Here is a 13,029-nt window from a genome sequence, read left to right as displayed (position 1 = left end):
TTTTACCTCGTTGAACTTACAGTAATTAGCAACTGTATTCCAAGTTTTATGCTAAAATGCAGCTGTCTCTGTTTTCTAGGATATTTTTCATGTTTCCCATTTAACATGAGCAGACGTTTAATGTGGATGACTTGTTGCTTAGTCAGCTTGACCTGGCTCTGCAAGTCTTGCCCTGTCTTCTGCCTGATCACAGTCTCTTGCTTAATATCTTCAATGCACAAAGTTCTAAATGTAATTTCAGTTTTAGATTGTAACAATAATCAACACAAGAAAATAAATGGTTGCGACTCTGTTGTTTTAAATTTAACATAAGGTATCTACAAAGTATTAAATGCTCACTGTTACATGGAATTTACTGCATAGACAACAGACCATTCAGCCTAATTGGTCTATGTCGGTGTTCACGCTCTACATGAGGCTCCACTCTTCCTTTTTATTGAACACCATCAATTATGATTCTATTCCTTTCTTCTTCACATTTTATTTAACCTTTCCTTGAAAATAATCTGTGTTATTTGCCTCAACTGCACCATGTTGGAGTAAGCTCTTTGGGTAGAGAGGTTCTTCTCAATTTCCCTATCGGATTTACTGCTTGGAAAAAAAAGTTACAAATGAAAATAGCAAACCACATTAACACCTGCTTCAGCATCTTTAATAGAGGGAAAACACCCCAAGGCATTGAACAGGAATGTTATCAGATAATTTCAACATCATACTACATAAAGAAATATTAGGACATGTCACCAAAAGGTTTGGACACAGGGATGGGTTTTAAGGAGCACTTTAGTAGATTACTATTTTACTAACAGAGAGACCCTCGATCTCTTCATTTCCAACTGCCGCCGAGACATTAACCACCTCAAATTGTCTACCCCCTCCTCCGCTCCAACCTCCCATCCTCACAACGCGCAGCCCTCCACACTCTCTGCTCCAATCCCAACCTCACCATCAAACCAGCAGATAAAGGGGGTGCAGTGGTAGTTTGGCGCACTGACCTCTACATCACTGAAGCTAGATGACAACACAAAGACACCTCCTCATACCGCCCCCTCAAACCATGATTCCCATCCCGCCCCCCCAATCACCAAACCATCATCTCACAGACTATACAGGATTTCTGATGAAGGGCTTTTGCCCGAAACATCGATTTTCCTGCTCCTCGGACTCTGCCTCACCAGCTGTGCTTTTCCAGCACCACTCTAACCTAAAATCATAATCAAGCGGGCATGGGACAAAATTTGGACATTCAGCATAATTTTATTCCACCAGCAGCTGGTGAAGCCTTTCTAAAATGTAAATTGTTACAATTCTTGACAGACCAAGACATGCCTTGTAGCTTCTTTGAGAAGTATGCAATCAACAGCCAAGCAGTAGGGAACAAAGTGAGTGAGTCTATCCTTCTCCTGGGAGTACAACATAAATCATGTAACACAGAGACAGACAGGACCAACATGAACCTAATGCAGACCATATTTACACATTTTATTGTTAAAGCCAGTCCATAAACTTAATGTGATAGAGAATTGCTGATTTCCTCCTTCCCAAGAATTTTAGAAAACACCACTTTTCCTTTATTGTAAGTTAATCATTGAAACCATTTAAGTGCCACATAATTTTCTTTCACATAATTGTAGCAAGCAGACAATTAGACATAGTGCTTAGTGGTGCAGAGGAAGAGAAACACAAAGAACATCACAATGACAAAAAAACACATCATGATCTTGACACTTCTTTTTCTGACAGCTCAGGTTGTTATTGTTTTGTTTTGAATGTGCTGCCCAGAAACGGGTCATTGGGCAAGAAACAGAACAAAAATGTTACTCTTTGCAAAAAAGCTTGGGAAAATATGCTTACTTGTAAAGATAGTATTCAGCTTGCTCAACCTCTTCTCTTGAAGAAATGTTGTCAATAAACTGCAGGATTAAAACAATATGCAGAAGTATTTATATTTGGCTTTAAATCTGCAGTTGTCCCTTCATCATTTCAGCATGTAAGATAATCAACAAAAGATAATCACTTAAATCACACTAATAATTCCACCAACTAAAGCCATTACATTGATTGCTATTAATGTTGCCATCAAACATGCGGAAAATATGAAGTAAATCAAACCTCTTGCACAAAGCATTAGTAGCTTTGCTGTTGCGGTTTGAAGCTATCTGACTATAAGAATACAAAATTAAATGGTGAAGTAATAAAATAATTTGACATGCTTCTTTACTACCAAATCAAGCAAGTGAAACCCACAGGAGAAAGAAACTATGCTTCAATAAAAAAAATGTATTTGCAGACATGAAAATGTAGTCTCTATTTATGTGCATCTGTTCCTGTATTAAGCTTTTCGTTATTTCATTTACGCATACAGCAAGAAGCTAAATTCTCTCAAGTGATAACATTTATTAGCAAGAGGAAATATCGAGAGGAAATAAGAAGATTCCATTCAACATTGTTGTGCCATATGAATGGGAATCAGTAAAGTTTTGAGACAAGTCCATCTGACATTGTTCTCTCAATAATACTATTTAATCTTAGTTCAAACGATCTATTGACCTGGAGAGTTAAAAAAAGCTGTGTCACTTAAATTATTTAATCCAAGCTATTCATTCTGCAAGTAACAATTCTGAATTACTACGGGTGGACAGTAAGGCCTGATATTCTGTGTCAAGAATGTGGTGCTAGAAAAGCACAGCAGGTCATGCAGCATCTGAGGTACAGGGGAATCGACGTTTCGGGCAAAAGTCCGTATTCTTTGTGATTACTCATGATCAGAAATGAAGTGGAACATACTTCTGTCAGGTCTAAGACAGCTCCCTAACCTTACCAAGTTTCCAGTCCAAGACTCATTGCTATACTAGCTCTAACACTCTCATCTCTGAGCAGGAGTCATGGACAATAGAACTGTGTAGCTGTACTTCTGCATGTGCTGCGAAAGAGATGGCCGGAATCCTGTCCATCATATTGTATATTAGATTAGATTAGAGAACGTGCAAACTCCACACAGTCAGGCGCCTGAGGCAGGAATTGAACCCGGGTCTCTGACGCTGTGAGGCATCAGTGCTAACCACTGTGCCACCGTGCCACCCGTATATCTTTCTTTTTAAAAGGCAGAGGAAGGATCAAAAGGCGGAACAATACAGGAGGGGGAGTCATGTTTTTGATTAGAGATAACATTACAGCTGTATTTTTGAGAAGATATTCCTGGGAATATGTCAGGCAAATTATTTGGGTAGAACAGAGAATGAAGAAAGGGATGATTACCTTACTGGGATTGTACTATAAATCCCCCCAGTAGTCAGCAGGGAATTGAGAAACAAATTAGTAAGGAGATCTCAGTTATCTATAAAAATAATAGGGTGGTTATGATAGAGGATTTTAATTTTCCAAACAAAGACTGAGACTACCATAGTATTAAGGGTTTAGATAGAGAAGAATTTGTTAAGTGTGTACAAGAAAAATTTCTGATTCCGTATGTGGATGTACTTACTAGAGAAGGTGCAAAACTTAACCCACACTTGGGAAATAAGGCAGGGCAGGTGACTGAGGTGGCAGGGGGGGAGCACTTTGGGGCCAGTGACCATAATTCTATTAGTTTTAAAATAATGATGGAAAAGGAAAGACTGGATCAAAAGTTAAAGTTCTAAATTGGAGAAAGACAAATTTTGACAGCATTAGGCAAGAACTTTCAGAAGTTGATTGGAGGCAGACATTCATCGCTAAAGGGACAACTGGAAAATGGGAAGCTTTCCAAAATGAGATAATGACAGTCCAGAGACAGTATGTTTCTGTTAAGGTGAAGAACAAGGTTGTTAGGTGTAGGGAATGCTGGATGATCAGAGAAGTTGAGGTTTAGATAGCAGAAATTGAGTAATTTCCAGACAAGTATAAAGGCAATTGGATTGTACTTAGGAGAGAAATCAGGAGGGCAAAAAGGGAATATGAAATAGCTTTGGTAAATAGGGTTAAGGAGGATCCAAAGGGATTCTATAAATACATTAAGGATAAAAGGGTAACTATGGAGAGAAGAGGGCTTCTTAAAGATCAGCATGGCCATCTACGTGTGGAACCACAGGAGATGGAGGCAATACTGAGCAGTATTTTGCATCAGAGTTTGCTGTGGAGCAGGATATGGAAGATATAGAACGTGGGGAAATAAACAGCCACATCTTGAAAAATGTTCATATTACAAAGGAAGTGGTGCTGCATGTCTTAAAATGCATAAAGGTGGTTAAATCGCCAGGGCCTGATTAGGTGTACCTTAGAACTCTATGGGAAGCTAGGGAAGTAATTGCTCGGCCTCTTGCTGAGGTATTTGTATCATTGATAGTCACAGGTGAGGTACTGGAAGACTGGAAGTTGATTAACGTGGTGCTATTGTTTAAGAAAAGTGGTAAGGAAAACTCAGGGAACCGTAGACCGGTGAGCCTGACATCGGTGTTGGGCATGTTATTGGAGGGAATCCTGAAGAACAGGATTTACATCTATTTGGAAAGGCAAGAACTGATCAGGGATAGTTAAAATGGCTTTGTGCCATATTGTGGGAAATCACGTCTCACAAATTTGATTGAGCTTTTTGAAGAAGAAACAGAGAGGATTGATAAAGGCAAAGTGGTGTACATGATCTATATGGACTTCAGTAAGGCATTTGACAAGGTTCCTCGTGATAGACTGGCTAGCAAGGTTAGATCACACGGAATAAAGGGAGAACTACTCATCAGAATACAGAACTGGCTCGAAGGTAGAAGATAGAGAGTGGTGGTGGAGAATTGCTTTTCCAGACTGGAGGCCCGTGACCAGCAGTTTGCCACAAGGATCAGTGCTGGATCCACTGCTTTTCATCATTTATATAAATTAACTGGATGTGAACATACGAGGTTTGGTTAGTAAGTGTACAGATTACACCAAAATTGGAGGTGTAGTGGACAGCGAAGGTTACCTCAGAGTGCAATGGGATCTTGATCAGATGGACCAATGGGCCAAGGAGTGGCAAATAGAGTTTAATTTAGATAAATGTGAGGCGCTGCATTTCAGAAAGGCAAATCAGGGCAAGACTAATACATTTAATGATCAGGTCCTGGGGAGTATTGTTGAACAGAGACCTTGGATTGCAGGTTCATAGTTCCTTGAAAATGGAGTCACAGGTAGTGAAGAAGGCATTTGATATGCTTGCCTTTATTATGTTGTGCGTGGAGTGGAGGGATTGGGAAGTCATGTTGCAATTTTACAGGACATTGGTTAGGTCATTTTTGGAATATTGTATGCAATTCTGGTCTCCTTGCTATAGGAAGGATATTGTGAAACTTGGAAGGGTACAGAAAAGATTTACAACGATGTTGCCAAGTTTGGAGAGTTTTAGCTACAGGGCGAAACTGAACAGCATGGGGCGGTTCAGAGGCTGAGGGGTGACCTTATAGAGGTTTATAAAATCATGAGGGGCATGGATAGAGTAAAAAGGCAAGGTCTTTTATCTGGGATTGGAAAGTCCAGACCTAGAGGACATAACTATAAGGTGAGAGGGAAAAGATTTAAAAGCAATTTAAGAGACAAATATTTCATGCAGAGGATGGTGCGTGTACAGCACAAGCTGCCAGAGGAAGTGGTGGAGGCTGGTACACTGACAACGTTTAAAAGACATCTGGAAGGAAAAATGAATAGAAAGGGTTTACAGGGATATGGGCAAATGCTGGCAAATGGGACTAGATTAATTTAGGATATTTGGTCAGCATGGAAGAGATGGACCGAAGGGTCTGTTTCCATGCTGTACATCTCTCTGACAGTCAGTCAATGTCCCTTTGCTATCCAAAATAGATTTAATTATTAAATCACTATCCTTGGCATGAAAGAAGCTGTTGTTAAGATACAGAGCCAAAGAAAGATTAAAAGAGCTTGACCTATTGTTTCAGGTCAGCTCCCTTCTCTCAATAAGGTTGCTGTATGGTTTTACAATGTTGAGGACTGTTTTTGGAGGCAAGCTGGGATGGCAAGCAAAACATTAATTTGCTAAGATCTACTGGAGCCTGGCTGATGATGATGATGATGCTCAAGCTATAAAGACTACACTCAAAAGTATGGATTTGGCATTTTTCTCTTCCCCAACTCATGCAGCTATAGTAAACACATAGAGAACCAAATTGAATTCTTTGTGTTGCTGCCATGTTCCCAACAATGCAGGATGCAATTTTTCAGTTTTGCCTATGTTCCCTCAACTTACAAATAATTCTTAAACAGTATAACTTTGTTATTATAAGGATGCATTTAATAATTAGAATTTCGTGGAGAGTGCGATGATGATAGTGTTTTTAAAAGAGTCCACATTTTTAGAACCTAAAACATGATCTGTAAAAAGTATAGATCTAGTAGAAGTATTAAGGTGAGAATCAAATAGCTCATAGTTGTAGATCTCTACATCATAGATATAATGTCTGACTGGCAATAGTACATGGAGATGTCTGTCCAACTTACCCTTGCTATCGTCAATGAGCTGACAGGAAGCTTCTTTTCGTAGGTTACATCCATTAGCACAGCTAGTTCCGCTGATTGAAAGAAGCAGAATGATGTTTGATTATATGTATTCTGTTATTAGAGATAGAGAAACACCAATCAAAATATGTGAACTATTCTTGTGAAAAAATAACGAGTGCATTAGCCTTTTTTTTAAACAGTCTATAACTTTTCAGCACTATTTTAGTTTCTACTTGTGAATATGATATACTTCTATTATATTTAACAAATGCACTGCAAGATGCAAAAATAAACTAGTAATATGCCCAGACACTTTACATTATTTCAGAGGTACCATATATCTTTTAAGAAAGATTTTTGACACTTAAATTAAATTAGATTAGATTAGATTTACAGTGTGGAAACAGGCCCTTCGGCCCAACAAGTCCACACCGACCCGCCGAAGCGCAACCCACCCATACCCCTACATTCACCCCCTACCTAACACTACGGGCAATTTAGCTTGGCCAATTCACCTAACCCGCACATCTTTGTGACTGTGGGAGGAAACCGGAGCACCCGGAGGAAACCCACGCAGACACGGGGAGAACGTGCAAACTCCACACAGTCAGTCGCCTGAGTCGGGAGAAAGAATTCCATATTTTGTTGTTCAATCTTATTTAGCAAAGGCTTTGGCTTCTAGTGTGTTAACCTTGAAAAAGCACATTCACTCTTACTAACTCAAACATTCAGTTAACTAACATTCAAGTAAGATTACAAAACATGGCTCACAACATCATTTGCTCCAATTTCCTAAAAGGAATAATGAACTACTTCCGTGGGAAACATTAGTTCCACCTAGCCTTTCAAAACAACATTTGATTTCCCTTATTTTTCTGTTGTGATCAGGTTAAAATTCAAATGCATGTGGATTCAAGCAAATTGACTTTCACAAAAACTTATTTAATTTCATATATTGGCATTCTGAATTTCTTCTGAAAATTCTTTGGGCTGTGGAGGTGGAGGGGAAAGGTGTAGTTTATTCATCATTAGCAGAACAAAAGTAATATACAATCATACACCATATATCTTGAGACTTGACAATGAGCTGTCTCAAATCTTTTAAAGCAAAAATTAGGTGTAAATGATAAAAATTCTCTGGAAAGAAAACCATACTGCCACCTACTGCACTTTATCATTGCTCTAAAATGTTAACTGAGCCATCCATACATCATTCCACTTGTTACAATTAAAAAAGGTTTCATACCCACCAAGCTATTAAAAGCTGTTAAATAATTAAATGTAACTTTAACAATGCAGAAATATCTTCACAATTAATATTTTAGAATGCTCATTTGAATCACTTCAATTCACGTTAAATTGTCATGCATATTACAAGAGTACCATGACAAAAACTGCTGTATCCTCTTTATTATAAGCCATCAATCAATTGATCAAGTATTCAGTCTTGCATTTCTTAGTAACAGTAATTTATTTTACATCTCAAATCCTCTCTTTGTTGTAATACTACAGATTTTCGTTTCTGGATCATGTATTTTTTAAAAATCACAGGTTTCTTGATGAAAGCTTAATGAAATTATAACATGAATAACTTATGAAGAATTTGTGCTTAAAGCTACAACATTTTTTAAAAATCTGAGACAGACTCCAATGTAATGAAACAATTGGAATGCTTCAGTAATTCTGTCACGATTTCTACTTCCAGCTCACACTCAGTTCCAATGGCTCTTGCTAACGGAAACAGAACATAACACTGAGCAGGAGCTAGCGTTTGGGTCAGGACTCCAAAATCTGGGTCAAATGGGGGACATGACCACACACTGCTGGGGAATACTCAGCAGGATTAATTTTCCCGGATTGGCTAATTATTGGCTAAAGGAGAGCCTGACCACAAAAGTAAGCACAGCTTACAGGTTCCCGGAGGGAAATATTTGGCCCTCCAGCACTGAGGGTGCAGCAGGCCAGTTTTTCAAGAAAAACAGCATCCCAAAATGGAGCACCTGTGTTGCCACTTCCTGGGATCTGTGGACCTTTACACCAAGATCCCTCTGTATGTCAATGCTCTTAAGGGTTCTGCCACTATATAATTCACACCTGAATTTGATCTTCCAATATGCATCGTCTCACATTTGTCCGGATTAAACTCCAATCACCATTTCCTGCCCAAATCTGAAAGCTATCTATATCCCGCTGTATTCTTTGTCAATTCTCCTCCCTGTCAGCAACTCTGCCAATTTTGGTGTCATCCGCTAACTTCCTAATGAGAATCACTGACAGTTTCTTCCAGATCATGTATATATACACAATATACAAAAATGGTCCCAGCACTGATTCCTGCAGAACAAATCCTCGTTACCCATCACTAGCAAGTCCATTTGCTTCCAAATGTGAATAAATCCTGTCTCTCAGTATCTTCTCCAACAGCTTCTCCACCACTGACGTCATGCTCACTGGCCTGTAATTACCTGGCTTATCTGACTGTGTGGAGTTTGCACGTTCTCCCCGTGTCTGCGTGGGTTTCCTCCGGGTGCTCCGGTTTCCTCCCACACTCCAAAGATGTGCGGGTCAGGTGAATCAGCCGTGCTAAATTGCCCGTAGTGTTGGGTAGGGGGTAAATGTAGGGGTATGGGTGGGTTTCGCTTCGGCGGGTCGGTGTGGACTTGTTGGGCTAAAGGGCCTGTTTCCACACTGTAAGCCTAATCTAATCTAATCTAATCACTAGTTACTGATCTCCATTCTGAAAAGCACTGTCCTACTGCTACTAAAGTTTTGACGAAGGGTCACTAGACTCGAAACATTAACTCTGATTTCTCTCCATAGATGCCCCAGACTTGCTGAATTTTTCCAACACTACTCTGTCTTCTATGACCAAGTCAATTTCGTATTTATCTAGCCAGCTCACTCCTGATCCCACGAGACTTTACCTTCTGCACCAGCCTGTTATGAGGTACATTATCAAATGTGTACAAAAGTCCATGTGGATAACAAATTGCCTTTCCCTCAAACATTTTTGTCATGTCTTCAAAAACCTCAATCAAGTTGGTGAGACATGATTCTCTCCAGACAAATCCTCGTTACCCATCACTAGCAAGTCCATTTGCTTCCAAATGTGAATAAATCCTGTCTCTCAGTATCTTCTCCAACAGCTTCTCCACCACTGACGTCATGCTCACTGGCCTGTAATTACCTGGCTTATCTGATTTCCTTCTTAAACAAAGGAACAATGCTGGCCTCCTCCAGTCCTCTGGAACCTTGCCTGAGGTCACTCGGGAATGGGTTTATGTGGCAAATCTGTATCCTAGCCAGCAATGCAAATTTTTCCTGACTCCATGCTTGCTCCCAATACCAGCCAAGAATCTTGCTCACTCTTTCATTTCTGCTCCCCATGGGTAAGGTATAATTTCTACTTGCAACAATCAGCACACAGACTGAACAATCAGTCCAAAACCAAAAAGGCAAGTAACAATATGAAGTCTGAAGATATGGGCCAGCTTGGTGGCTCACACTGCCTGGGATTGATTCTATCCTCAGGCGACTGTCTGCGTGGAGTTTACACATTCTCTCCATGTCTGAGTGGGTTTCCATCTGGTGCTCCAGTTTCTTCAAAGTGCAAGTTGGGTGGACTGGCCATGCCAAATTGCCCATGATGTCCAGGGATGTGCTGGATAGGTAGATTAGCTGTGGGAAATGCAGGGTTAGAGTGATGGGGTGGGTGTTGGATCTGGATGGGATGCTGTACGCAAGGTCATGGATACTCAATGGGCCAAATGGCCTGCTTCCACACTGTAGAGAAAGCTCCAAAGATAAAGTATTTACAGGCATTACTTAACATATTGGTAGCAAAATAGTAATGGGAACATTTGTTTGAACCAATGCAATTTCAAAATGTGAAAATGCATTCAGTGAATAACCATGGAATTCATCAATATTCAAGGGGTAACTGAGTAAGCATACTAGGAACGGACAGAAGTTAAACCGATCAAGTTCGATGAAGAGTAGAAGGCATCTCATACAGATCATAAAGTGATTGAGTAGGTGAGCTGAATGGCCAAAAGCCTAGAGAGTTTCAGAAGGAGCAGGAGTGAAACAAAAATGGAAATTAGTAAAGCAAAGAGAGAGTATAAATAAATATTGGCAAGTCAAAAATATTTTGAGTACATCAGGGTATCTAAGGAAACAATGGGGCCAAATGGAGAGTGTTCAAATGTAAAGGCAGAAGACAAGGAAATAGTTCTTAACGAGTACTTTGCATGTGTCGGCACTAAAAAAGAATATAACACAGACACTCCAGTTCAGAAGGAGGAGTTTACAACATTGACGGGATAAAGATAGTGAATGAGGAGATATTGAGGAGTTTAGCATCTTTGAAAATAAACTTCATCCAAGCCTTATGATTTGTTATCAGCAGCCATTGAAAGAAGCAAAGAAAGGCTCTGACTACCATTATTCAATACTTTCAGAGCACAGGCATGATGCCAGAGGACGGGAGGATGGCTAACATTGAACCATTCTTTTCTAAAATAAAGGCTAATAGAACAGACTGAGTAATTCCAGGCCAGTCAGCACAACCTTCAGGGTGGGATAATTATTAGAAAAAATATTGAGAAAGATAGATAACTGTTGTTTTGAAAGGCATGGATTAAACAAGGGCAGTTACCATAGAGTTGTTAAAGCAAGGTCACATCTGACTAATTTAATTGAGTTTTTTTGAAGAAGTGACACGACGACCAATGAGGATAGTGTGTTTTATGTAGTCTACATGGATTCTTGCAAAACTTCTGACAAGGTCCCAAAAGAAATAGAGTGGTCAGAAAGTAATAACTCAGGAGATCCAAACGCAAGTGAGAACTTAGAAGCTAAGGGTAATGGTCAATGGATTATTTTTATGACTGGAAGAGATTTCCTGGGCTCTATACCTTTTCCATTGCTTTTAGTGATAAATATTAATGATTAAATGTAAGTATTAAAATTAAGAAGTTTTAAGGTCATACAGTAATTGGTCATGTTGTTTATATTCCTGCTAATCCCTGATGAAGGGCTAATGCCCGAAGTGTCGATCCTCCTGCTCCTCGGATGCTGCCTGACCTGCTGTGCTTTTCCAGCAGTACACCCTTGACTCCTCCATGTTGTTTATAGTGTACGTTGTAGAACATAGGAAGATATCGATGGACTGGACAACTCATACCATTATTGAGTTATACAGCTTCAGTCCAACTCATCCAAGCTCACCAGATAGTCCAAATTAATCTAGTCCCATTTGCCAGCATTTGGCCCACATCCCTTTAAACCCTTCCTTTTCATATACCCACCCAATACATTTTAAATGTTGTAATTGTACCAGCCTCCACCACTTCTGGCAGTTCATTCTATACACGCACCACTCTCTGCATGAAAACATTGCCCTTTAGATCCCTTTTATATCTTTTCCCTCTCACCTTAAACCTATGCCCTCTAGCTTTGGACTCCACTACTCTGCAAAAAAAGACCTTAGCTATTCACCCTGTCTATGCCCCTCACGACTTTTTCAACCTCCACAAAGTCACCCTTCAGCCTCCAGGGAAAATCGCCCCAGCCTATTCAGCCTCTCCCAATAGCTCAAACCCCTCCAACCATGGCAACATCCTTGTAAATCTTTTTTGAACTCTTTAAAGTTTCACAACATCGTTCCTATAGGTGGGACTCCAGAATCAACTGCAGTATTTCAAAAGTGGCCTAACTAATGTCCTGTACGGCCTCAACATGATAGATATGTGACAAATGGAATTCAATCTGAACAAGTGAGGAATAATGCATTTGGGGGCTGCAATGAAGATAAGGAAATACACAATAGACGGTAGGGTACTGCCAAATATCGTAGAACAGAAAGATCTTGGAATCGATAGATCCCTGAAGCCAGCAGACCAGGTAGAGAAGGTGAGAAAGAAAGCATATTGGAGCTTTTCTTAATTAGCCAAGCTATTGAATGCAAAATTAGAGAGATTACATTAAAACTGTACAAAATACTATTTGGAAAAAAGCTGAAGTAATGCTTTCAGTTCAGCTCAAAAATAAAGTTAAGAGTACCTATTTTTACTAATTAAATAATTACCAAGGTCAAAGCATACAATCCACTTCAATCTGTGAAAACAGATCTCCTGCAGAGCTAATCAAATAGTGAGTCATATCAGAGAAATAGATGTCTATTTATTTCAGTTGATAGAGTTCACACATGGCTTTATAAATGCTTGGCTGAGTTCCAAGACTTACTATTGGATTATTTCAACAGGAATTTATGGGTAAATCAGTAGGATGCAGGAAACCATAAAAAGGGTAATGGGAAAGGAAGGATATGGAAGGATCATAGGGGCAATGGAAGGAGAATATGGATATGATAAGACCTTTCAAACATACATTTCAATCAGTTTCTAAATCCATGCTACTTTTCACAACTCCTCTGAGTACCTATGAAATATTTTCCTAAGACCTTGACCTAACTCCATGAAAATTGTAGGGGGAACAGGAGGTGCCTACAGCTGCAACAGAACCAGTCAGGTCAGGATTACAGAGTGTCAGTTCATTATTTTGCACTCT

General features: G+C 39.6%; 1 protein-coding gene across 1 annotated transcript in view; it reads right to left on the bottom strand.

Annotated features, from left to right (window-relative positions):
- Nucleotides 1-13,029, bottom strand: part of mrps27 (mitochondrial ribosomal protein S27) — a 94,575-nt gene that overhangs the window by 72,628 nt on the left and 8,918 nt on the right. Inside the window, exons 3-4 of the mRNA XM_060843848.1 lie at nucleotides 6,460-6,530; nucleotides 1,855-1,913 (exon numbers count right to left, since the gene is read on the bottom strand). Coding sequence (XP_060699831.1) covers nucleotides 1,855-1,913; nucleotides 6,460-6,530 — 130 coding nt within the window. The remainder of the gene's footprint in view (nucleotides 1-1,854; nucleotides 1,914-6,459; nucleotides 6,531-13,029) is intronic.

Source organism: Hemiscyllium ocellatum, chromosome 2, assembly GCF_020745735.1.
Source record: "Hemiscyllium ocellatum isolate sHemOce1 chromosome 2, sHemOce1.pat.X.cur, whole genome shotgun sequence".
Lineage (NCBI taxonomy): Eukaryota > Metazoa > Chordata > Chondrichthyes > Orectolobiformes > Hemiscylliidae > Hemiscyllium > Hemiscyllium ocellatum.
This window is presented reverse-complemented; position numbering and strand designations above follow the sequence as displayed.